This window comes from Myodes glareolus, chromosome 13 (genome assembly GCF_982192425.1).
Source record: "Myodes glareolus chromosome 13, mMyoGla1.1, whole genome shotgun sequence".
NCBI classification, from domain to species: domain Eukaryota; kingdom Metazoa; phylum Chordata; class Mammalia; order Rodentia; family Cricetidae; genus Myodes; species Myodes glareolus.
Window position 1 is genome coordinate 29470534 of NC_142038.1, and position 26525 is coordinate 29497058.

The window sequence follows — 26525 nt, forward strand, 5'->3', positions numbered from 1 at the left end:
GTCATGGGCCTAAGGGAAAGTAAATACTATTGTTCTGGTAAAGGCATGTAGCAGAAAAATAAAAAATAAAATAAAAATAAAAATAAATAAAAAGACTCCTAACAGCATTATGCTATACCTATCGATCAATGCCTTCCTCATCCTTCATCAGAGAAACTTCCTCTTGTGGTAGATGGGAACTAACACGGAGATCTGCAACTGGAAAATGTGTGGTGACCAAGAGATTTGAGAATATTCAGCCTAAAATGGAATGCTCTCAGGGCTCAGGGAGCTATACGGAAGAGGAGCGTGAGAAATTGTAAGAGGCAGAGGTGATGAATGACTCTAAGGAAACAGTGTCTTTCAGACCCAACAGAACTGATAAACACATTAAATTCCCAGAGATTATGGCATGACACACAGGTCCTGCACAGCTGTAATCCAGATAGAGTTCCAGTATGAGAGGAAGAAGCAGGCAAGATATCCCACCACTGATCAAGAAGTTATCTGTAATTGGAACCTGTCTGCAAAGGAAAAATTAATTTTCTCCAATGGTGTATCACTGGTATATTAACCACACTTAACAGTAAGCCCCATGCCTTGGTAAAAAGCCTATATAAAATTAACTCAAGGCTATTTTTGGACACTTTTTGTCTTATTGGTCTTTTGCATGTATATTATGGTTTATAATTGTGTGTTTTCATGGGTATGTGTGTATGTTGCTGTGGTTTTTTGTTTGCTTTTGTTGTTTGTTTGGGGGGTTTGTTGGTTGATTGAGGTGTAGTGTTTGCTTGTATGTTGGTTTTCTAGAGAGAGAGGTAAAGAAAAGGCATGAAGTCGGATGAGGGAGAGGTGGAGAGGATAGAGGAGAAACTGAAAGAGGGGCAAGTGTAATCAGAATATAATTTTCCTATTAAAAAAATAAGGAAATAATCCTGATCAAAATCCAAATTTTTATAAATAACAAATAGTGAATCTTTATTTCCTGTGTTGCCCTGGCTCTTTTTTATTAGAGGTTGTGAGAACTTACAGATTCTATTACCAAATGTTATCATCTTAAAACCTAAAGAGAATCAGGTTTAATCTATAAGGCTGTATCTCATTAAAACAAATGAGATTGTAACTTAGAAAACTTCATTCAGTAGTGAAATTTTGTGTAAATTCCTAACTAAGCATGTACAACAAGTCAATATGCGTCAGTATCTAATGTGTTCTTTAAGAAACTTAGAAACAGTATTATAATAATAGAAAACTGGGAATAAACACTTATAATGATCTAACATTAAACAGACTACAGATGGTAGAACTACTTTAGGCATGGGAGATGGAGTGTTTTCATTATTTTCAAATGGTTCCCAAGCCATGCAATCCATTTTTATAAGATGAGAGCCGAGATCGTGCCTAAATGTAAGTACCCTATGGGAAGAGACTTCTCTGAAAATAAAAATTTATATGGAAGATAATAAGACATAAATTCAGTATGAAATTATCTTACTGCATTCCATAATTATCTTTAAATTTTCTACGGGGTTGTTTATGAACAACCACAAGGGGCTATGTCTGATGGCAGTGTGAGAGTCTTATTCCCACAGCATGCTCAGTGGGGGTGCCATAGATCTCCCTGCGCTGACAGTGGTCTGGGAATAGGCTGTAAGTACATCTGGATAGACGCGATTATACTGAGATGTTAGTTTTTCTGGGTACCAGACATTGGAACTCTCCTGGACCTGCTTGGGTTTATTCCAAAGAGTTTTCCAGAACTGTTAGCCTTTACTTTTTTTTTTTTTTAATCACTGCTGTGGCAAAAAGCTTAGAAACTACATCTAGCATCTGATAGGTAAACACACGGCTAAGGCCAGAGCTAGGAGTGATTTCTTGGCTTCCATGACAAAAGAACCTTTACATGAATCTACTATGTACATTAGAACATATGAGCAGGCTTTCTGGGATGGATCACAAAGCTGAGAAACAGAAGTGTGTAACTTTGGGGGAGAGAAACAAACCAACCTTAACTTTCATAAGGGTAAGGATCACTGGGTTTATACAGAGGAGAGATTCTCTCGTTCTTGTTATATGCCAGGCTAATTTCACAGAGAAGGGCCTCCCTCCCCCTCTCTTTTTCCCCTCTCCCTTTCTCTTCCCCCTCTCTCTCCCCCTCTACCTCTACCTCTACCTCTCCCTCCCCCTCTCCCTCCCCCTTTCCCTTCTCCTCACCCTCCCCTTCTCCCTTTCTCTCTCCCTCTCTCTTTCTCCTTTTTCTTCATATATATGTGACTGAAAAATCATACACTATTTTTTTAAAAAAATAAATCTTTGCAATTTGGCTAGATTTGAATTGAACACTTGGCAAGATGAGTGTTGCTGTCAATCATCAAAAATGACTGTGCCTAAACCAAACAATCAGCCTTCCCAGCAGACACTAGACACCTCTCTGGCACAGTAGGTGGTCCCTTCACGATGAATTTAAGTCGTGCCCCTCATAAAACAGAATTTATACACTGCAAGTCCAAGCACATACATAAAGCCAGGTACTTAACTCTGAGTTTGAGGATAACATACTATCTGACAGGTTATGCAAACTAAAATAGATAAAGGAGAAAGCACACTTGTCGAAGTTTCCAGTCTGCAGTCAGGTGCCTGATTTATGCCCCATGTAAACATTTTATACCCATGTCTTTCACCTGCAGAGAAGCCAGGCTTTCCCAGTGCACATGTAGCTCTTTCTGTCACCATGTTGTAAACTCCTTCAAAGCTATAAATGTGGGCCCATTAAAATGGCAGCTCCATGGGTAAAGACATTTGTCACCAAGCCTGATGACCTGAGTTTGATCCTCGGAACCTATGTGGTGGGAAAAGAGAGCCAACTTGGGCAAGTTGCCTTTTAGCCTCCTCATGCACTCAATTGTATGTGCTCCCACACACATGCACACATATGTGTACACGCACATAGACATAGAGCAAATAAATAAATGTGATAAACAACTTTGAACTTTGAGTGAACTTTCTATCCTATCAAAGAAAATAAGAAATATTTGATCTATTAAGCTAGTAAATTCAATACAAATACAATAAAGATGAGCTGAGCTGAAAAGCCTTCTACAGTTGTGATGTCATGTAACTTCTGAAGCTCAGTGTTGAAGTCTTGTTCATGTTGAACTTCACCTGTGTCCTGGTTAGAAGTCAGAGGTCATTCAGGGCACGATATCAAAGGGATTCGGATCTTCAGTCTCTTCTACATCATGGCTCTGAGGTGAGTACTTCCTTCACCCCACACTCCAGTCATGATGCACAGCCTCACCATGAGACCAACCTCAATGCAGCCAATTAACCACAGACTGAAACCTTGAAAACCATGAGCCGAAACCAAACAAAACCAAAACTTGTTTTGAGGTGACAATACCAGGTATTTTGTTACAGTGACTGAATGCTGACCAACACAAAGCTGTAAAAGGAGCGGCGGGCTGCGTCCCGCCACCCAGCTAGCTTTACCCGAAATAATTACACGGAAACTGTATTCTTTTAAACACTGCTTGGCCCATTAGTTTCAGCCTCTTATTGGCTAACTCTCACATCTTGATTAACCCATTTCTAATAATCTGTGTAGCACCACAAGGTGGTAGCTTACCGGGAGGACTCTAACCTGCGGCTGTCTCGGAGAGGAGAGTCATGGCGACTGCCTGCCTCTGCTTTCTTTCTCCCACAATTCTGTTCTGTCTACTCCACCCACCTAAGGGCTGGCCTATCAAAAAGGCCAAGGCAGTCTCTTTATTAGCCAATGAAAGTAACAATAGACAGATAACCCTCCTCCATCACAAAGCCTCGAGATTACTGAGCGCTCATCCCCTAGCATTCCCTGAGCATGGAACTTCATCCTGGCACAGACAACTCTTGCTTGCTCTCTGCCTCTAGACTAGATTGCTTCAGAAACAGTGGTTCTTTTTTAAGTGTCCCCAGCAGAAGGGCTTTCATTATAGAGACAATCAGTAAAGCAGTACTGAAAAGGTGAACAAGCAAATCCACATACAGCATACAACCCTAAGTGGATGATGTTTTGTCTGGATTCTATACCTTATGTCCTAAAATTCTTTATCATTATTATGTGTCTCGGGGAGAGGGGAGCAGGCAGTGTTCACGAGTGGTGCAGTCCCTGCATAAACCTGGAGCAAATTTGGGTCTTCTAGAAAAGAGGTGCAACTTCTTAACTGCTGAGCTGTCTCCCCAACCTCCAAACTCCTCTACAATCTACCCTACTATGCCCTGTCCATGACAAATCATCTTGTGTCACAGGATAATGGAAACATAAATATTTCTAAAATGAATTAATTATTTCCACATTCCAGTTAGTCATAATAAAATATATTAGAACCAAAATGTTATCAAATAATGGTAGAAGGTTTATTGGGTCTCTCTGTCTGTCTCTGTCTCTGTTTCTCTCTGTCTCTCTCTCTCAGAACTATAGTTTACATTTTACCTACATAATACTTTTCCCATTCATGCCTTCCTTACTTTATATCTTTATTAAGTTTTTCAATATTGCTGACATTTTCAGGGTTAAATAGGAAACAATAAAACAATTTTGAGAGTTATCAGCCAATCAAGCTGACCTAAACATAGTATAATTTAGAAAATTTATATTTTCTCAGAAATTATAATTCTTTTTAAAAAAATTTACTATAGACTATACTTTAAGAAGTTGTTGTAAATGGTGTGGTGGTGTGTTCTTCAGTTCATGAAAAGGAAATGATCTCAATATATTCATCCCATCTAAAATGGCCCTAAACTAGAAAAAAATATAACTTTTAAACTAACTATTCCTTTTTGCCAGGCACCACCCTGTCTGCTTCAGCATATCACCCCTGTCTTTCGGAAGTCACTCCTCTGTAATTCTTGGGCTACTGTTTCTTTTAATAGGACTTCAATAGCCAAGTCAATAGCCAGGACTTCAAGGCTCTGAACATATTCTACCCAGGCTGTTTCTCAGGGCTGATAGGGGAGCTTTGACTGTTGAGGTAACAACAACTTTGAGGAATGAGAAGGCTTACTTATTGTCTGGTAGAAAAACTCAGTGTCAACCTTGTCCCCAAGGGGCACCCATATGACACACAACTCCACCCCAGTGGATGTGGGAACAAAGGAAGTCAGCAGAGAGCTGCCCATTGTACTTGCACAGACATGAGCAACAAGGTTCTTTGTTTCTGATCCAGAAGTGCCATGTCTACTGTCACCTCCACAGAACAGTGGCAGGTAAAGTGATCACTTCAAAAGAGGAGAAATTAAATCACAGACAGTCTCATTTCATCCAGAAAATTCACAAAGTTTCATTATAGCGACTGATTTTATTTTAATTATTTGAAACTAATCACACTGCTCGGTATGAAAAGAGAGCAAAGAAAGGGCATAGTACACACTCCACTACTGTTAAGTAATAAATCCATTCTAATTTTGGTCATAATTATGTATGCCACTAAATAAGCTCGCTGACCTTAAACTAATGTATAATATATTCAGATACTCAGAAGAACTAAAGGCTTTTGGTTTTAGATAAGCATGGAGCTATTAAAAGATAAAATATGTATAAAGCAATTTGTCCAAGTCAGTGACTACTCAACACAGATAAAATGAGTTTTCATCACTGGAAGAACTGAAATCAGAGGTTGGATGAGCTGAAGGCACTGTTTCTTGCTAAGAAAATTGCATGTTTGAATGCAATTCAAAAAAATAGTGACAAACTTAGAATTTTGCATATTTCTTTAGCATTTTGCAAATTTCTCAACGAATTTGCTGAAGAAAAGAAAGTAAAAAAAAAAATAAAATAAAATAGAAGTCTGAAGAAAACAACCAAACTACAATTTATCTGAAATTACAGACAGGTTTGTCCAGTACAACAAGAAAAATATTGGAAGTAATGAGCTTCCATGTTGCCGTCCCTGCTTCTCCCCAAAGGGCATCTATTTGACACACAACTTCACCCCCGCGGATTGAGGAACAAATCAAGAATCTCTCAGAGGTCCCCTAACACCTGACAAGCTGTGTGGCTCCCAGGCAGGCAGGAGGAAAATAGCATCCTGTAACAGTAACTACAGAGCCACTGCCTAAATTCCAACTGAAAAATCTGGGGCTAATTTTTAACCTTTCCACTTCCAGCTGGCCGGCATTGGGCAGGTTATCCTCTCTTTGTTCCTCTTTATTACCACTGGGGTGCAGATCACCACGTTCATTTTCGCTAAGTGCCAGGTACCCAAGGAAATTTCCTAATATGAGAGCCATTTTTTAGATGTCTGTCAAAACAAATTTTACTGTTTACAATTGATGGACGGGCACAGAACCACAATAGAATTTAGACGGTACAGAGTTTAATCTGGTTTTTCAACTTGAGAATGAGAAATCTCTAAGTGTAACACTCAGTCCTAATTGGGATGTTTTTATAAAATTCCTCCCCTTGGAGGTCAGGGAACCCTACAGAAGAGGAGATGGATGAGCCGGTGGTGGCTGAGCCAGAGAAACAAGGTCTTTCAAATACAGCAGAACTGAACTGACACGCATGGAAATCACTGTGACTATGGCAGCAAGTACAAGTCTGCATAAATTCAAGCCAGACGAAATCCCAGTGCTGGAGGAGAAGAGGACACGAACCCCATCCCTAACCCAGAGCGATCTCCAGTGGATAAGCGCTCACCAAGAAAAAATTAGTTTTCTCCAATGAAGTCTCACTGGTTATACAAACCACACTTAAGAATAGACTCCAGTCGGGCGGTGGTGTTGCATACCCTTTAATCCCAACACTCAGGGAGCAGAGGCAGGTAGATCTCTGTGAGTTCGAGGTGAGCCTGGTATAAAAGAGTGAGTTCCAGGACAGCCAGGACAGGCTCCAAAGCTACAGAGAAACCCTGTCTCGAAAACAAAACAAAACAAAACAAAACAAACAAAAACAAAAACAAAACAAAACAAAAAAGACCTCATGCCCAGCAGTAGACAGTCAATACAAAAATTAACTCAATGGCATTGCATTGTCTGGAAATTGTTCTTATTTATTTATTTTGTTTATTCCCTTACATGTGCTTTGTGCTTATAGCTAGTTTCCAGTGTTTTTATGTTTCTTATTTGTGTGAATGTGTGTCTCTGTGGTCTCTGTGTCTATGTGGTATATATGTGTGTGTGGGGGGTAACTTTTTCTTTGAGTGAATGTGTGTGTCTCTGTGTCTATGTGGTATGTATGTGTGTGGGGGGGTACTTTTTCTTTGTGTGAATGTGTGTGTCTCTGTGGTATGTATGTGTGTGGGGGGTACTTTTTCTTTGACTGTTGATATTTTAGTAGTTTGCTTGCTTTATCATATCCTTGTTTGTTTTTATTTTATCTTATTTTCATTTTTTAGATACCTGTTTGCATTCTAATGAGAGAGAATGAAAGGGTATGGAGTTGAGTCAAGACAGATATGAGAGAAGCTGGCGGAGGGGAATGGTACTCAGCATGTATTGAATGAAAAAAATTACTTTCAATAGAAAAAGAAATTTCCAAGGGTGAAAAGCTATTAAAAATGGCAAGCAAGTTTAATGCTTTCACTTTAAATCCTTCAAAGGGCCTCTGGCATCTCCTCCAGCACAAGAAGGGAAATCTCTCTCTCTCTCTCTCTCTCTCTCTCTCTCTCTCTCTCTCTGTGTGTGTGTGTGTGTGTGTGTGTGTGTGTCTTCTCTGTCATTTCCTCCTGTGATTCTATTTTTGACTTTGGAGACAAACGGTATAACATGGGGGGGGGGCCTGTTTGTTATTTGGGTTTTCTGTCTTACCCTGTTCCCCCAGCTGTTTAACCCCAAATAAAATCACACAAGAGATCTCTATAAGTTATAATGTTGATTGGCCCATTAGGTCAGGCTTTTTAATGGCTAACTCTCACATCTTGATGAACCCATTTTTCTGATCTATGTTAGCCATGTGGCTCAGTACCTTTTTCAGTGGGGCAGCTCACATCCTGCTGCTTCGATGTTCTGGGCAGGAGTTGGAAGAATCAACCTCCCTCTCCCCAGAATTCTCCTGCTCTCCTTGAATCATTTCCACTTCCTGTCTGGTTTTCCCACCTACACCTCCCGCCTGGCCAATCAGCGTTTATTCAAAACATGATTGACAGAATACAGACAATTCTCCCGCACCACTTCCCCCTCTTTTTTTAAAAAACAAAGGAAAATATCCATAGTCCATTTTTGGGAATGTGGACGTAGTATTCCAGGCTACTTCCAGCTGATTGGGGGCGCTGATGATTTTATGGGGACCTAAAGAAAATTTAGAGTTATTATCAAGTCCTGACTGAAGTATCCTGTGAGTCTTGATCATCTCAGGCAGCAGTCTTGAATCTGTTCTGGATGAAGAACTCTGTCATCTGGGCCATTTGTTCCTACTGGAGATTTCTCAGGTGGCCTCCCTTGGTCAAAGATGATTTTTCTTAACTCTGAATAAATCCAGAGCCTCTCATTTTCTGTGGAAACAAAAGCAAAATCTCTTCTCCAAAGTAACATACGTTTTTGACTTCAATTTTGAGGCCAAGGTATTTTCAAAATACCTTTCATGGATTGATTCTGCAGCATTTATAAGCAAATATCTTTTAGCAGCTGTTGCTCCTTCCTCGGCATTTAAACAATTTAAAGAGAGCAAAATAGCATACAGTATCAAGATTCTCTGTGTATTTTCCATCTTTACGTGGCTTTATTTTAACCTCTATTTCTTTTATTTTTACTTTTAACTTTTGGCTTTTTGAGACAGGTTCTCTGCATATCTTTGTCCTGGAATTCCCTCTGTAGACCAGGCTGTCTTTGAACTCCCAGAGATCCGTCTGTCTCTGCCTCCCAGGCTACTTGTTCTTTCTTTCTTTCTTTCTTTTTTTTACTCCGAGAACTTTAACCTTTAGCCTGTATATATTTTTAACACAATGTAAACCATTTAGAGGTTTTCTTACTCTTTGAATCTCTCTTTACTGTCTATCTCTCTTTTTCTGACCACATGGGTCTTTAATTTGCTAAGGAATATGGAGAAAACAACAGTCAAAAGCTCTTAAGGCATTTCAAGGTCCTTGCCAGGAAGCAAGTTGCAACAGTGTTTCCATAGTCAGGACTGCCTGCTTGAAAGAGTCGGAGTTTTCCCTGGCAGGACCGCCCAGAAAGCCAGCATTTTAAAACAGCGCAGCTTTTTTCCTGCTAAGGCTGACTGAAATGCTTTACTCTAGTCTTTCCCAAGCTTTCTCAGGCTTTCTGTGGATGCAGTTATCCACGTTGGGCGCCATTTTGTATCATGAAGAGGTCGGGCCTGCTTGTTTGAATGGATAAGCAGAACTGTCAAATCTTACCAAGACAGGGTAAGATGGTTTTGAAAAATCTTTTGCCTGTTAAAATCCGGAAATGGATAAAATCTGGAAACGGATAAAAAGAACTGTTAAATCTTGCCAAGACAGGGTGAGATGGTTTTGAAAAATCTCTTGCCTGTTAAAAATAATCTGTCAGTTATTCTAGGCCTTAGTCAAAGTTGGTTGCTTCAACGCTGCAAACAGGTCTTTGGTGATTGCCCAGGTAGCCAGTTGTCTCTGTGATTTGTTGCATGTTTTGGAAGTTCTTTCATTGCACTTCCTAATTACTCAGGTAACATTATTTCCCTTCTTGGATCTTCTATGGGGTTGAAGACTAGATAAATGTAGCTACTTTCCTCTCATGACTTGGCCAAGTTATATATTATACAAGACTTTAGCTAATTAGAATAGGATATTTGTACATCCTATTCTATATATATATCCTATATATATACAAAATTATTGTATATAATTTTGTAGGTTTGTACTTACTGTATATAATTTCATAGTAGGCTTAGAACTCTCTTACTTAAACAAAAGGGGGAGGTGTTGTGGGAGTACCTTCCACTGCTTCAGCCAATAGTCGCAGAAGCACGAGCCCACAGTGCTGCAGGAGCGCCTTCCGCTCCGTCAGCCAATAGCCGCTAAAATACCAGCCCACTGGGGCGTGGTATATTTCTCTTTAAAAGAAGAGTGGCAAGCCTCGGCTCAGCCTCTTGATTCAGGCGCTTGGTTCCGGCTCCTGCTCCAGCGACTAGGCTCCTTTCCTGACGGTTTATGTGCATGTAAGTTTACCCCCCAAAATAAATACCCTTTTAAAACATAACTGGTGTGGGATTGATTCGCCATTAAAACAGTGTCACTTGCCTTTGAAACACACTCCTGTTTGTTACTCAGTCTTCTATTTAAGATGTCCCTGGCTAGCTGGAGGAATAAATTGCTGACCTCACAGGGCAAAGAGTACTTGCATGTTTTACCAAATTATCCAAAAGGATGAAGACATACAATACATACATATATGTACACACACAATGCAACAGTTACTAAAATTAAAATAATAGCAAATATGTTTGCTTTCTTCATTAATCTATCTCATGTAGCTAGGGTTTTCATTTTTAGGGAAAAGTGTCCAGATTTCCAATATTTTAATTTATGAGCAAGCCATATTTTTAGCTGGGGCTGCCGAACAGGCTATTTCAAAAGCAAAATTTGCATTTTACAGAGACTCAGTTCAAAGCTGCACACATTCAATATTTATTAGCAATGGATGCCTGTGTATTAACGATAGGCTCTGAGACACAGCACCTCATTTCTTGCACTTGCTATCTGAGGTGGGAGGAACTGCTGAGCAAGGAAACAGCTGCAAGAACAAAGAACAGATCCGAAGCCAGGAAAATATACAGTGCAACTAACAATTACATCAAGATACAAAGCTTCATCTAGGACAGGTGGGCTCCACGCTGACTGTTTTATGTGATGAAAAATACAGAAAGCTAGCCTGCCAGGCAAAAGTGCTGTATTATTAACAGAATAGGGTGCGGGGTGCCTGGAAACAAACTGGTAGTTAACTGCGAGGAGACCATCTGACTTTCTTCCGCTGACACCATGCGTTTTGTTTCCGTCCTACTTTTCTTCACTATGATGATGATGAGGAGGAAAACATCAAACTCCCACTGTTACCATACTGTCTACCAGGCTTTTCTTTATGCTAACAATCACACGACTAGCAGGGCAGATGGTCTCGGAAGAACACAGACATCGCTGTCTCAGGATAAACCGAGAACACACATATTTATCGAACGTACAATCTGGCTGGTGTAAACACAGAATGACACTAAGGGGAATGTGCACATCAATGTGCTGCTGGCAAAGAGTGCAGATATCTATTATGAGATACAAGATGTTTGAAGAAGAACTGAAACCACAACGCTTTCCTTTCAGGGGCCGGAGAGAGAGTGCCCGGCCGGAGAGATAGATAGAGATATATGGTTAAGAGCATATAATGTTCTTACAGAAAACCTGAACTTGGTTCCCTTATGGGGCAGCTTATCCCCACCTGGAGCTCCAACTCCAGGGATCCCACAACCTCTTTTGGACTCCCCTGGCACTAGCACACCAGCATACACATATTTATGTACCCACTGCTGCTCAAATTCCTTCCCAGAGGGAAGCTAAGCAATGTCTACTCCTTTACCGAAGTCCCAATGGCAAACTGAGGCACAATTCCATCTAAAGTTCACTATAAGGAAAAATAAACTAACAAACAACTAACCAATGGGTTTGATGAGCCTCATTACAGAGCATAGGTGGAGGGTTTACTTACAGGTGTATGGACGCTCATTTCCCCCAACAAGCTACACCTGGAAATTCTTTTTCTAAGCGTTTGTTAAGGGTCTCTCTGCAACCATGTAGAAAAAGGCCACCTTGTTTAGTCTTTCCTACCCTCTAGCCTCTTCCCATTGCTGGTTTTATGCCATTTGTCTTTTTAATTGAACAAGGCTTCAGAGAGGGGCTAGTGTATGAAGGTTGACTCAGAGATCATCCCAAATCTTCCCATGAGCCCAAAATAAATCTGACTGAAAAAGGCTGGATTATCTGCTCAGGTCTCAGAAAGGGAAATCGAGGTACCAAGCAATTGCCTCCTTTCTAGTCTCGAGGATGAACTTCCTCCTGAGTTCCTTCAAGTAAAAAAAGATTCTGTGGGGTTCAACAGAGGTCTCAGCTCCTTTGCAGCTTGTTTCCTTGTAGGCTGTTATCCCATCAAGACAACCAGCCATAATCTCTCTACCTCTCACTCTGGAACTCACTATGTAGATCAGGTTGATCTTAAGCTTGGAGATCTATCTGTCTCTGTTGGGTTAAAGACACAGGCCACCAAACCCAAGGGACACAATTTTGCTCTTCCTCTTCCATCTTCAAAATCACAACACTCTCCTTCGGAGGGGAAGCCGTTTCATGCTGTAACTCCATCTGTCAGGAAAAGCAGAGCTGCTCCCTTTTAAAATTATTTAATTTTTGAAATTATATCATAATTACATCATTTTGTCCTTATGCTTCCTCCCTCCAAACCCTTCCATACATGCCCTATTGCTCTTTAAAATTAATGGCCTCTTTTTTTTTATTAATTGCTTTTACACACACAGCATATATATTCCTAATTAAGTACAACCTGCTAAGTCAGTATAAAGTCACGTACTTGTTTTCAAAAGCTGACAATTTGTTGTTGGATAGTTAATTGGTGTGTTCTTCTCTGAGGAAGCCTTTATTTGTACCACTTTTAGCATTCTTTTGTTGCCTAAAATTCTTTGTACAAGGCAGGGGGATTGTGGGATCCCCCCATCCATGGAATAATCCATATTGTTGTCCTTATTATGCTCAAGTTTAGGCAGTCATGTTGGGAGAGCTTCTAGGGAGAGCTTCTAGGGAGAGCTTCTAGGGAGAGCTTCTAGGGAGAGCTTCTAGGGAGAGCTTCTAGGGAGAGCTTCTAGGGAGAGCTTCTAGGGAGAGCTTCTGATATTCCTAGGAGTCAATACGCCAGCAAACTCCCTGATCCTCTGACTGCTACAATCGTACCACAGCCCCCTTTCCCCAACGATCCTTGGAACTTAGGTTTAGGAATTGTATTGTAGATACACCCATTGAGGCTGGGTGCCTCAGCACTGCATTTCAATTGGTTGTGGTTTTCTGCAACAATCTCCACCTGTTGCAAAGAGAAGTTTCCTTGCTGAAGGGCAAGAACTACACCTACATGTGGGTCTAAGGACAAATATTCAGAATGCACTACGGATCATGTTGCTCGGTAAAGTGGTGGTTTTCTCTAAGGTCCCTGACTTCACTAGCCTTGATTAGTAGGCTAGGTTGCCAGAATCCCAGGCATGGATTCCCTCTGTTGAGTGGGTCACAGATCCAATTGATGGATAGAGCCGTGGAGTGATACTGTAGTCACATTCTGACAAAGTTTGCTTGGAGTCAGAGGGTGGAGTCAGCCATTAGCCAGCCAAAATGAATCACAGATGTTTTGGAAGACTGAGGACACATAAGAGATGAAGTAGTAAGGCCGGGTGGAAAGCAATTGTGTGCACTGTTTGGAGAAAGGAAGAGCAGGTCGGGAAGAGTGATGGTTCTCTGCTTCTCTTTCAGGCTCTTACCCCAATAATTGATTACACTTTTACTGATAAAAAATAATTAGAGTAATGTTTCATAGAGCCAAAGTATAGGTACCACTACTTCACACTTAGGGCTATTGTGCTATGCTGGTCATTGCTGTGGCTCATAGACTTCACAGCTGGGTAAGACAGCTGGTACCTACGCTTCTTTGAAAGCTTGAATGGCACCTTCTGGGACCATGAAAGCTAGTCATTGGGGAGGAGGCTTTCAGGTCAGTTCTGCCTAAGGAACCCCTGGGCCCTGTGTCTGAAGTACATACTGTGATCAACAGTAGGGACTCATCTTCCACTCCTGGGGCACCTCATGGGCAAGAGCAATAGAAATACCCTGTAGTGTTTTGGCAGTCTCTCGGACAGTCCTGACAAGTAAGTGAAGAAAAGCTTCTTAAGTCTTGTGCTAGGGTTTCTGTTAGGTCATCTTTGGCTCTTGGAGGAAACACTGTCAGCCCAAATGGCAAAACAGAGGGTAAAGCATATATGTATACATATACATCAACTTGTGTGTATTTTAGGCGTGTCTAAGTAGTTAACAATATGATCCTTATGACATTTACAGACATTCTGTGATTTTACCCTCCTCCCCCATCTTCTATATTTATCTCCCTTTCCTATCTTTAATGAGATTTTCCCCTACCAATTTCTCTATTTCACCCAGTAGATCATGTGTACCCTGTCATTCCCTTCTCAGTTGCTCCCTTACTCCCCCAACTTTTTTTTTTTTACTTTCATGGTTTCAGCAGTTACCTTACAAGGTGTATCACATCTAAAAATTTGGAGCCAGGTGTCTCAGATGACAGAGAACAATGAGACGAATGCATTTCTGGGTCTGGGTTACCTTGTTTAATATGTTTTTAAGTTCCATCCATTTACCTGCAATTTCACTTTTTTTTTTTTAACGGTTGAAGGAACAGTATATATCTCTTTCAGCTGGCTTTCCTCTGTTAAGCCATTGGTCAAAAGCAGCTTCTTCATTAACCAATGGCAATAAAGCATATTAACAGTATGTATTACCTCCCACATCACCCTGCTGAAGTTTGAGGCCCCATTTTTTTTTTTTAAAATAGGCCACTTCAGTAGTCTTGTTGTTGTTTTGTTTTCTAATTCTTTATATATTCTGGGTGTTAATCCTTTGCCAGGTAGGCAGCAAAGATTCTCTCCCATTCTGTGGGCTTCGTTTTCATTTCATTGTTTCATCACCTGGGAGCTTTTTAATTTTATAAAGTCCTAGTTGTCAATCATTGGTCTTAATTCTTTGGCAAATTAAATCCTTTCCAGGAAGTCCTTTCCTACAGGTTTATGTGTAGGACAGTGCCTAGGTTTTCATCTAGCAATTTCAGTGTTTAGGGTTTCACATTTACCTCTTTGACCAATTTACATTTAGATTTTATGCAATATGATACATATGTCTAGTTTGATTCTTCTGCATATGAACATCCAGTTATCCCAGTATCATTTATTAAAGATGTTTTCTTTCCCCAGAGTATGAATTTGGCATCTTTATCAAATATTAAATGACTGAAGTTAGGTGTTTAAGTCTTCAGTTTTGTTTCATTGATGTACATGTTTGTTTTTGTGTGGGTGCTATACTGTTTTGCTTACTATGATTCCGTAATGCATCTAAGATCTGGAATAGCATTATTCTTTTTGCTCAGGATAGTTTTAGCTATCCTGGGTCTTTTCTGGTTCTACATAAGTTTTAGGATATTTTTTTTTTCAATTTTGTAAAAAGTAAGATGGAGATTATGATTGGGATTGTTTTGAATCTATATACATCATTTGATAAAATGATCATTTTCACAATATTGATTCTACTAACCCACAAGCATGAAATTTTCTCATGCCTTTCTTTAGAGTTTATAAATTTTCACTGTAGAGGCTTTTCACTTCCTTGGTTAGGTTTATTACTAGATATTTTATTTTCTTTGAGGCTATTGTGAATGAGAATATGTCCATAATCTCTTTCTCTATATGGTTTTTGGTAGTGTATATAAAAGATTGATTTGAACAAGCTGATTCTGTATCTTGCTACACTGAAGAATTTATCATTTTATAGAAGTTTTCTGGTAAAATTGTGGAGATAACTAATGTATAATGTCCTCTGTAAATAGGGATAGTTTTATAAAATTTCATATCCATTTCGTTCTTTTCATTTTACCTTATTGCTCTAGTTTTTGCTTCTAGAACAATACTGACAAGAACTCAATTGATGTGGGATGCCCTTCTGTATGCTGTAAATATGTTTTATTACCATTGGTTAATAAAGAAGCTGATTTGGCCAACAGAAAGGCAGAATATAGCTAGGTGGGAAATCCAAATAAAGATAAAGGATAAGGAAGACAGAGTCTGCAAGATGCCAGCATCAGAATTTTGACAGTAGAAGTAAAATGTGAGGTAACAAGCCACATGTCTCACGATAAAGCATAAAATAATAGAATTGGGTTAAATTTTTTGTTTTGTTTTTGTTTTTTGAGAAAGGGTTTCTCTGTGTAACAATCCTAAGTGTCCTGGAGCTAGGCTCTTGTTGATCAGGCTGGCCTCAAACTCACAGAGATCTGCCTACCTCTGCCTCCTAAGTGCTGGGGAAAGTGGGTTAATTTAAAAGTAGGAGCTAGTTAGTAATAAGCTTGAGCCATCAGCCAAACTTTTACAATTAATATAAGTCTCTGAGTGTTTATTCGGGAACTGGCCAGCAGGAGAAAAACTTCCAGTTACAGTTAAAAGAGTGGATAATGTCTAGTCCTAATTTCAATGGGACTGCTTCGAGTTTTACTCCTTAGGATGATGCTGGTTTTGGGTTTCTCATAGCTAGATCTTTATGAAAGTATACTCTCTCTAGTGCTACATTTTCTAGAACTATTAAAATGTATGTTGGATTTTGTCAAAGGCCTCTTATGTATCTATTGAGATGATCAAATGATTTTTGTGTTTGAGTCCATTTATGTTTTTAAGTTCAAAATGCTTATTATATATACTAACTTGATTGATAGTATATTGAACTATTCCTGCATTCCAGGGATAAGGCCAAATTGGTCTCGTTGTATAATCTTGTTGATATATGTTTGTATTTTTTACAAGTATTTTATTGAGTAATTGTGAATTTGTGTTCATCAGGAATACTAACCTGTAATTTTCTTTTATGTGTGTCACTACCAGATTTTGGTATTAGAGTAATAATGGCTTCATAGAAGAAGTTGTTTTTCTCTTTTTGCTTTTGAATAGTTTAAGTATATGGGTAGCATGAAAAGGACTTGGTTCTTCTTCCTCCTCCTCCTCCTTTTTTTTGAGGGGGGGTGGAGGCCACAAGGGGTGGGGAGTGGACCTGAGAGGATTGGGAAGAGACTGTGATCAGACTGCTTCATGTGACATTTCCAGATAATCAATAAAAATATTAGTTTTAAAAAAGAGAAAGAAATGTGTTTGTGTGGTACGTGTGTGTTAATTATCGTCATTGTGTTGTTGATATTTGGTGTTGTGTTCTCAGGGGTCCTTTGTGTTTTAGTAATTATGGTTCCATATTTTCTTCCAATTTTTTGGCTGTGTTCATTACTCTCTTCAGCCCTTAATAGTTGCTTCCTGTGCTTACTTTAGGTTTGGTTTGTTGGACATAAAATTTTTAGGCTTTTTATAACATGGAAAAAATTTCTTTCTCCTTCAACTATGGTGAATTGTTCTGCTACACACATCAACACGGGTTGGTACTCATGGTCTTTTAGGAGTTTGAATGCATTGTTCCAGCCTCTCCAAGTTTCCTTTGAGAAGTAAACTGCTATTCTGATGGGTCTTCCTTTATATGTGACTTATGTTTGTTCCTCTTTCAGCTTTCAATATACTTTTTTTTTTTAAACGTATACTTAAGTGTTTTCACTATTGTATGCCTTTGGGATTTTGTTTTCTGGTCTTGTCTGTTTGGTGTTCTGTGTATTTTTTTTTTACGTCTTTGTTTCTTTTTTGCTAATTTTTACCCCTATGATCTTGTTGAAGATCTTGTCTAAGCCACTGACTTGGGATTTTTCTCCCTTCTTATGCTATCCTTCCATTCTTGTATGTTCCTTTTCTGTGTTTTCAAAACAATTTTAACACTCCTTGATTACTTTGTCTAGATCCTTTACTTTATGGATATTCTATCTTTGGCTTAATTTCTTCTACTTATATGGCTTTGTTTTGAGTTTTCTTGTTGGGTTACTGGGTTTTCAATTCCATCTTCATTTCAGTTTGAGCTCTTCCATGTCTCTCTTTCAAGAATTGTGTCTTCAAGTTCTGTATTATCTTCATCATTTTATCAGGATTATATTTGTGTCTTCTTGGCATCATCACTCAGACAAATATACTCCGTAAAGTCTTTCTCATTAATTTCACCAAGCTGTTTGTTTGTGTTAAACTCCTTCAATTCTTTGATAAAGTTTATGGTTTTTCTTTTAAATTCTATGTCCTGGAGTTCATTTAGGCAATTGGCAAACCTTTCTACAGGTCTAGCAGGTGTAGGAAGGGAAGTAACAGGCTCGATCTTTCATACTGTTTGTATTTTGGTAATGAGATATGGGCATGCCAATGTCTTAGTTGTATGTACGATATGGACAGAGAATGGGGCAGGAAAGAGAACGTGTGGTATGGTCCAGCCATGACAAGCTCAATAGAGGCTTGAGTCTCAGTAGTTTACCCTAAGGGAATACCTGGTTTCAAGAAAGACCACAAACTGGAACCACCCAGGCACTACCTAGGAACGAACCTCTAAGGGGAAAGTACCTAACATTCCAATTAATGTATATAGGATCACCTGATTTCACCAGGGCATCCCTAGACAAATGTCAGTCAATCAGGGGTCCTGGATCTTAGAATTCCTTTACCCCAACCTCTGCTATTATAAAACCCCCACCCCAACTGAACTCAATGCTCTCTGTTCGTTCTAATGTGTTGGACCCACTGAGAGTCCAAATTCAAACTTGAACAAGAATACTTAAAGGACTAAGTCTCCTTGTTGGTTTTTGGGGAACTCCACAAACTGGGCATAACAATGGGTGGGTTAGTTCTAGAGTCTGAAAATGACTTAGATCGAATGAAGTCAGACGCACAGAGAAGACTGGGTCGCTGTGCAGGATATTTACCCTGCTCCAAGATGGAGCATAGAGATAGATCTTTGGTATGAGAACGGCGTGTGGGTCAGGGTAGTCAGGATGGGTCTTAGCTGATTCCTAGGGATTAGCTGAGGGATATGCAAGGGTGGCCAGATTAGGGAGGGACAACAGACATGGACAAGATTTGGGGGGTTGTGGAGAATGCATGAAAGGGACTTGAGGCGAGCTCACTGGGCTAATCCCTCGAGATGGAAGTACACAATCTGCCAGCTCCCTTTTAAGAAACCAGGTCTCAGTGGCTCAGAAGAGCACCACCAAGGCAAAGTCCGTCCATTAAACTGTTCTGAGAACTTAATAAGCTCAGCTGTATTTAGTAACCTATATTGGCAGTTAGAGAAAGTACTTATACACCAGGAGTGGAAAATTAAGGGCTATTTCAGGATTCTGTTCCCCACAGCAAATAAACTGGGATTATCTTTTTCCTAAGGATCAACATATCAGTTAGACACTTCAGGTCAAAAGAAGCTTTCGGCATATAAATGCCGAAAGCATGCTGAGTTTTCCCAATTGTGAAATACAGTTAGCAAACAAAAGCAAGGCTTATTTAATGTTTCCTCATCAATGTATACACTGTCAATAAAACCACAAAGCTATTAATATATTGGTCATCAGGTCTGGGAAGACGGTTCAGTTGATAAAGTGCTTGCCCCCTGAGCCAAGCAAACTCTAGGTGAACATAGTGCCTTGCCTGTAATTCCAGCTCTTGAAAGGCAGAGTGGGATTCCAAGAGTAAGCTGGCTAGCTAGACCAGTTGTTCAATCAGTGAGGACTGGGTTCAGCTAAGGGGATCTGCCTTAAAGAATAAAGTAGAGAATGGCCGAGGAAGAGGAGAACGGCAGGTATCAATGTCAGGCTTCCACATACACCTGCACACATAATAACATACACCCTTCCACACATTTGTGGCCACATATTGGGACATATTTACATAGTCATGCATACCACAGACACTGTAATGGGGATGAGGTTCCTCCATCTTGTCCCTGCTGCAGCCATCTAAGGTCTGACTCAGAACTGAACCTCTTGCCCCTACTCTCTCCTATGGGAAAGTCCCTTAAAAAATCATCCAACCCTATCCCAGAGACATGAGGTCAAGATGCCCAGCTAACTGCTGCTTTCTGCTTCTGTTAAACTGCTTGCTTGCTCTCCTTGCCTGCAACTGGTCGCCAGGATATGGGCTTTTGCCTTTAAAAGCTCCCTGCAGAAAGCAGTCGTGAACTCCTCTGTGAGAGTAGTTCGCTCTCCAGGCAGTCTCCAGATGGCTTAATAAAAACTCTCAAATTCCGACTCTGATTTTGCGAATGGTCCTGGGGTCTCTGCCCCATGGCCAACACAATATACATGCAAGAAAAATAGACAGAACGCCCAGTATTTCTCACATTTGGACACGTGGTGAGTTCACTTAAGAGCTATTCTCGGCAAACTGCCAGCATTTGTGTCCTAAGACTAAACGGCCTTGGTAAGATGTTTTCTTGTTTGTCATACACAGTAAATGAAACTAATGTAAAAGATGACACAAAGGTAAGAATTTTAGGAGTCAATTCCAAGTATGAAAAAATTCATCTTAATTCGATCTATATATAATATACATACATATATATATATACACACAATACATAACTGCTATATATTGTGATAATTCGTGGGTTGATGTTTTTCAAATCAAGAGTTTAACAGCTCCAGCAGTGTTCAGCGAGAGCTAAACCAGTCATTCCAGTTTCTACATGGGGAAATCTATTTAGGATTATTTGATAATTAAAACAATTACTATTTCCATACTGTTTGCTATTTTTTTCCTCAAGTTAGTTGGGAAGATAAGCTTTAGAGAAAGCTGTCATGAACAGAGACTGTTGAGTGCACAAACAGCATTCGAGGGAGAGCACCCTCCACCTGCCCAAAGCTGTCCGAGGACAAGCACAGCCCAGAAGCTTCGCTCATCAAAACAGAAGAAGGGTACCCCGATGAGCATGGGCCTTTCCCGGGCTCATCTATTGCTCCTCCACCCTGCTGGCCCCAGCACTGTGGAGTAATACCTCCTGGTATCTCCGATGAAGTGAAAAGCACAGGCTGGAGACACGTAACTGGTTCTCCTCGTACTGTAAACATTTGGAAAAGCCATCGCTGTGGTCCAAACACTGTGTCTCCAAAGTCTGCAGTTACAGAACCAAAATGAACCTTTGAGTGGGGTCTTCATCCTTCTCCTCAGCTATAAAGTCATACTAGCCCAAATAACAATTTTGAAAGGGAAAGTCACCCACTTTAATAGAGAAATGTGCCATTTCAGTGAACATAACAGAGTATTCGGTTTCCTGGCTGGAGTAAGTTACCAGCTCAATTTTAGATTAAGTTTGCACAGACATTGAGTATTTCCATAAGGAACCTCATGCTGTTCCCAGGCCCCTTGAGATTCAATACACCAGACCCTTCTTGCTTACATCCTTAAGTTCTTTATTTAGGTCAATAAAAAGGATTTCACCATCCTACAGAGTTATGGACACTTCTGTTCCAAAGCTTAATGTATTACAATCAGTTTAGTTTTCCTATAATCACAAAGTAAAAGCCTTGCCACCTTCTTGGCATGGTTCACAAAACAGGAGAAGGCAGAGTTCACAAAAGTTCTGAGCCTCCGCATATTTACATTCCTGGACCTGATACAATTGAATTAATTCAATTCATATTTACTAGTTGATAAATGTGTAACGACAATGGCCTTTGAAGGTACCCATGATTTTATCCCTGGAGCCTGGAACCGTGCTACATGGTCAAAGGGTGTTAAGGCTGCAGGTGGATAACAGTTGGTAATCAGGGACCTTGAATCACAGGAGATCTTAGGCCAGACAGGAGGAGGAAGAAAAGTCAGAAGGGACCTGGGACTAGACCCATACTCCTTGCCTGAGAAGACGGCAGTAATGGGAAAAACAAACAAATAAAACAAAACCAAAATCAAAACCAAAAACCCGAGTGGATTCTAGAAGCATGGAGCTGCTGAATCTTGATCATCCCCTCTACAGCCTCCAGAAAGATCACGGCTTTGCCATATCAGCTTTGATCTCAGCACAGTGAGCCCCACACCTCTCTAGAATTGAGAAGAAAACAGTCTGTTGTTCTCAGACATGGCTTCCAAAGGACAGTAATCCAGGGTCACATAGCTGGCTTCAGCTGTGACGAGGCTTTGCTGCCATGGTGTCTCGCTGAGATGGGAGAGGCGTGGGAACAAAGGAAGGAAGCCATTCTAAATTAAAACCTTGCTTCGCCAGTGGCAACGCCATTTTTGTTTTTTAATTTAAATGAAGAAAAAAAAGATAAAATCAGTATTTTAACAAGCTCTCCAGATAATAAAAGTATGAAAAACACTGGATCACATTTATTAGAAATTATTTTAAAAGGTAGATAACTATATGATGCTTCTTTCTCATTTTCTAGAGCAGCGGTTCTCACTCTTCCTAATGCTGTGATGGACCCTTTAGTACAGTTCCTCGTGCTGTGAAAACTCCAACCATAAAATTATTTCATTATTACTTCATAACTGTAATTTTGCTAATCATGAATTGTAATGTAAATACCCGATACGCAGATTATCTGATAAGCGAACCCTATACAAGGATTATTAGATCCCCAAAGGCATGGTGACCCAGAGATTGAGAGCCATTACTCTAAAGCAAACATCTGAGCACACCAAGAACACTAGGCTGTGGTGTCTTAAAAGGCTCAAAGAACAAAACACATCCCTACAGCTCCAACAGGAAGGCCCTGGAACAACTCCATCAGTCTAGGACTGCAAAGGATTCTCCTCCTTTGAAAGGTCCCATGAGTTGTATGATTATAAATATTAAATCTGCTACCTCTGAAAAGTCCCTAGAAGTCCTTGACTAACACTCATGGAGTCACGGGAAACAAAACCATTTCACCCATGTAATACATTTTCTCTCCTTTAATACAAAGAGAGTAATGATCCACATATCACAACACACTTTAAAAAGTTTTTTAAGCACTAGTAAGTCTTAAGTGAAAATAAACTTACTGATGGGCTAACAATGACCAGAGTATTATCCCTACCAAGTCACTGTTGATGACGTCAGCAGAAACAATGTATGCACGGCAGGGAGAGAAAATACAAAGGGAAACATGGACATTTTAAAACTACATTTTACGTAGTGTTTACTTCCCCACTAACTCCCGTGTGCACCAAAAGATGCACTCAGAAAGACTGTCAAGGCATTACTGTTAGGGTAACCCTGTCAGTTATCCAGCGCTGCAAATCACGCCCACCTGTTCACAAGATTAAAATAACCAACGAGCATGTAAAACGTCCAGTGGAAGAAGAACAAGAACATTACCATAGATCACTAGCCAGAGGAAGGAAATCCACAAAGATGGTTAACAGGAATGAGAAAACCGGCCCAGTCGAGACGGACACACAACGGTGAAGATAATTTGCTCTGGTTTAATCAGTGCACCTCACTCAGTCAGCAGCTCTGCACTGTGAGGGACGTAGGTGACAATCCATTGTCCTGTTTGTCAGTTCTCACCCAGGAATCGGCCGCGTCTACACTGACATTACAAGAGATGCTTCACAACTATAGAAAAGTCAGATCATTACGACAGAGGAGTTTTATTTCTGTCAAGTACACAATTTAAGAAAACTTCACCAGAGGGAGCACTTTGGAAAGATATGGTCAGAGTATATGGTGTAGACAAAACAGGCACCTCCATTGTAATTTGAATAATAAATAAAAGCCCATTAAGAAACAAAGAAGATAAGCAGCACCGGAAGCCTGGACGTCTGGAACTAAATGCTGTACCCAATGGTCTAGCCAGTTAAGTGTTACTAAGAGCTGCAAAGGAGGAGCTGCTGTTGACTTAATAACATTTTAGTTTTAGCAGATACAAGCGCTTTTCTGGCTTGCCGTCCTGTCGGGGATCCCGATCTTCAAGCATCCTATACTTTGGAGAGCAGACCAGACTCGGGGGCACTCGCCTTAATTAGGTTCTGAATTTCCTTGAATTTCGGGTGGTCTTTGTCAGCCACCAGCTGTAGCAGAACGGCCTCACTGGTGGTCACGATGATCCCAGTTCGTGCAAGACGCTAGAAAATAGAAAGAAGAAGTGAGCTAGAAAATGGAGGTGATTTAAAAACAGCGGAAGTTGGGCCCGGACAATAACTTGGGTCTTCATCTCTAACAATGGTTCTCTGCCATAGCAATAAATTCAGTGATAGAGAAAGATTTCAAAACCAGATGGATCACGAACCCATCATGGGTACTTCTTCGAATTAGTAATGGGTTAGACATCAGTAAAGGGAGCCAGGGAGCCAGCATCAAGATCTGTAGGTACTAGATTACCAGGCTAATGATGTAACATGAGCAGAGAGAGGACACTGGTAGAAGTCATATCCCCACCTGCGCCAGCAATCTCTGTCAACTTGATACTCAAGCTGGGGTCTTCTGGGAAGAGGAAAACTTAACTAAGGAAGTGTCTCCATCACACTGGCCCCGAGGCAAGTCTCCGGGCCATTTTCTTGATTAATGGTTGATGTTGGAAGGCCACTGCACCACGGGTGGTGCCACCCTGGATCAGGTGGCCCTAGGTTATTTTAAAGACAAGCTATGTAAGGCAGTAAACAATGTTCCTCAGTGGCCTCTGCTCCAGGTCCTGCCTCTGGGCTCCTGACTTGAGTTCTTGCTAGTGATATCCATGTCATGGGAGTTAAGATGAAATCAACCCTTTCCTCCCCATTTTGCTCTGGTCATGATGTTTATCACAGCAACAGAAACTGGGTTAGGATCCAGCACTCCGCATGTGCACACTTCTCAGGGCTGGAACATTTCACCTCTGTTGACTCCCTCAAATGCGGACATCTTTTGGCTTCCAGCTTTGATAATCTCTTGTGGTTTTGTTTTGTTTTCTTATTTCTAACACCAAGAACAAAAGAGGGGCTTCATCTGTATTTACCCTGTGCAGTGTAATCCAAACAGGAACCATTTATTGGTACCTATTTATTTAGAAAATAATCTCTACTATGGATATAATTATAGCTATCCAGACTATTTTATTACTAGTTGGCTATCCAACTACATACAATAGAAGTTTAATTGCATTAATAAAATAAGGGTTCTTAAATTCTTCTTTTCAGACTGCAGAAAATAGCACCTGAGGACTTTGCATAATTAAGAATTCTCTGGTTTAGGAATGATTGTCAAAAGTGAAGGGCCATAAGAGAGGTTTGAGAATCTGCCCCAGGGAATAATGGAATCACCACCTCTTCTGTGATACGAACTTTTTGGAATGATTAAACAAGGCTATAAAACCAGTAACTATGTACAGTTGCCCACCAGAACTGTTCTTGGCAGAAGGACTTTGCCAGGCTTCTCCAGCAGAACCATAGGAATTCAAGGAGGCAAAGGAGGGGGTAGGAAGGGGTGGGGATAATTCCACGGCAGAGGTCCACTCTGATCAGTAGTCAGACACTCGGGGGGAAAGGGCAAATGGCTATCACAAGAAGCATCTGTTATGGGAAACTTAGAAAAGGGCATGGCCTTTTCTAGTGTGGTACGAACCATAGTCTTGTCCGTCTACCCTAGCGATCTTTGGTGGTGCAGGAAGCTGGTCACACTGAGGTGTACAGTGCTCCTTACAGACTGAGGGTTTAAAAATAACTAAGCAAAGAATCCACATGAGAAGGAAGGTGTGGTACAGAAAATGCAAAGTTTTTAGAACAGGATCCTGGGTATGTGCACAGAGCTTGCCCTCCCCAACCTGGGAGGAGCCTAAGCAGACAGTAGCAACAGCTTCTGGTGTTCCTGCTCACTCTTTGTCTCCAGAGCTAAAACTGGCCATTGGCTATGGAGGATCCCTCCTTATGCTTGCACCGGCAGTCCAACTGGGCCAATGATAAAGGAAGGCTCCTTCGTGTGCACACGTAAAACTGTCTATGTCAGGAATGGAGCATCCAACCCACTTCATATTCAAGCAACACCCAAAACTACAGGGGCATCTAGTTCAAGAGAGGATTTACTTCATTCGTTCTGCAATTCTTCTGTGATCTGACAAAATCAGGTAAGTGTATGGTGGCACAGAAATCTATCATGCGATTATGAACATTATTTATTCCAAGGTGACACTCCCCAACAGATGACGAGTACATACAAGGAAATTCCCAGTAAATAAAGTCCAGGCCACAGGCCTTAGGCTTATTAATTATTCATCTTGCAAGTGAAATGAATACAACAGGCAATATGGATAAGGATTGTCTGAAGTAGTTCTGCTCTGAGGGAACAAAGAAGAAGAGGCGCTGGCCATGTTGCTGTTAACTTTCAGTGCACAGAATAAAAAAGCATTTCCCCCAAAACTTTAGAGACAAATGGCATGTCCTCTCCAGCAAGATACAATGACGGGGAGCATCTGACAAACTGTCAGGCACTGCACACATCACCTCACCTGACCTCACCTGCAGGCACTGCACACATCACCTCACCTGACCTCACCTGCAGGCACTGCACACATCACCTGACCTTACCTGCAAGCACTGCATACCATCACCTGACCTCACCAGCAGGCACTGCACACATCACCTGACCTCACCTGCAGGCACTGCACACATCACCTGACCTCACCTGCAGGCACTGCACACATCACCTGACCTCACCTGCAGGCACTGCACACATCACCTGACCTCACCTGCAGGCACTGCACACATCACCTGACCTCACCTGCAGGCACTGCACACATCACCTGACCTCACCTGCAAGCACTGCACACCATCACCTGACCTCACCGGCAGGCACTGCACACATCACCTGACCTCACCTGCAGGCACTGCACACCTCACCTGACCTCACCAGCAGGCTCTTTCTGTCCCTTTGTAGAATGTCCCAGGGTCACAGAATCAATAGAGCAGAGCTCACAGAGACTGAAGCGGC

The 26525-nt window shown here is 40.8% G+C and overlaps 1 protein-coding gene across 3 annotated transcripts in view; it reads right to left on the minus strand.

The window, feature by feature from the left end:
- Isoc1 (isochorismatase domain containing 1) overlaps positions 1 to 26525 on the minus strand; it is a 72041-nt gene that overhangs the window by 32204 nt on the left and 13312 nt on the right. For 2 of the 3 annotated variants that reach the window (XM_087896046.1, XM_087896044.1), the window contains one exon: positions 23203 to 23692. In XM_087896046.1, the coding sequence (XP_087752172.1) occupies positions 23546 to 23692 (147 nt within the window). In that variant the 3' untranslated portion in view covers positions 23203 to 23545. Of the gene's footprint in view, positions 1 to 23202; positions 23693 to 26525 lie in introns of those variants that run through there. The other variant, XM_087896045.1, reaches the window with a different exon arrangement.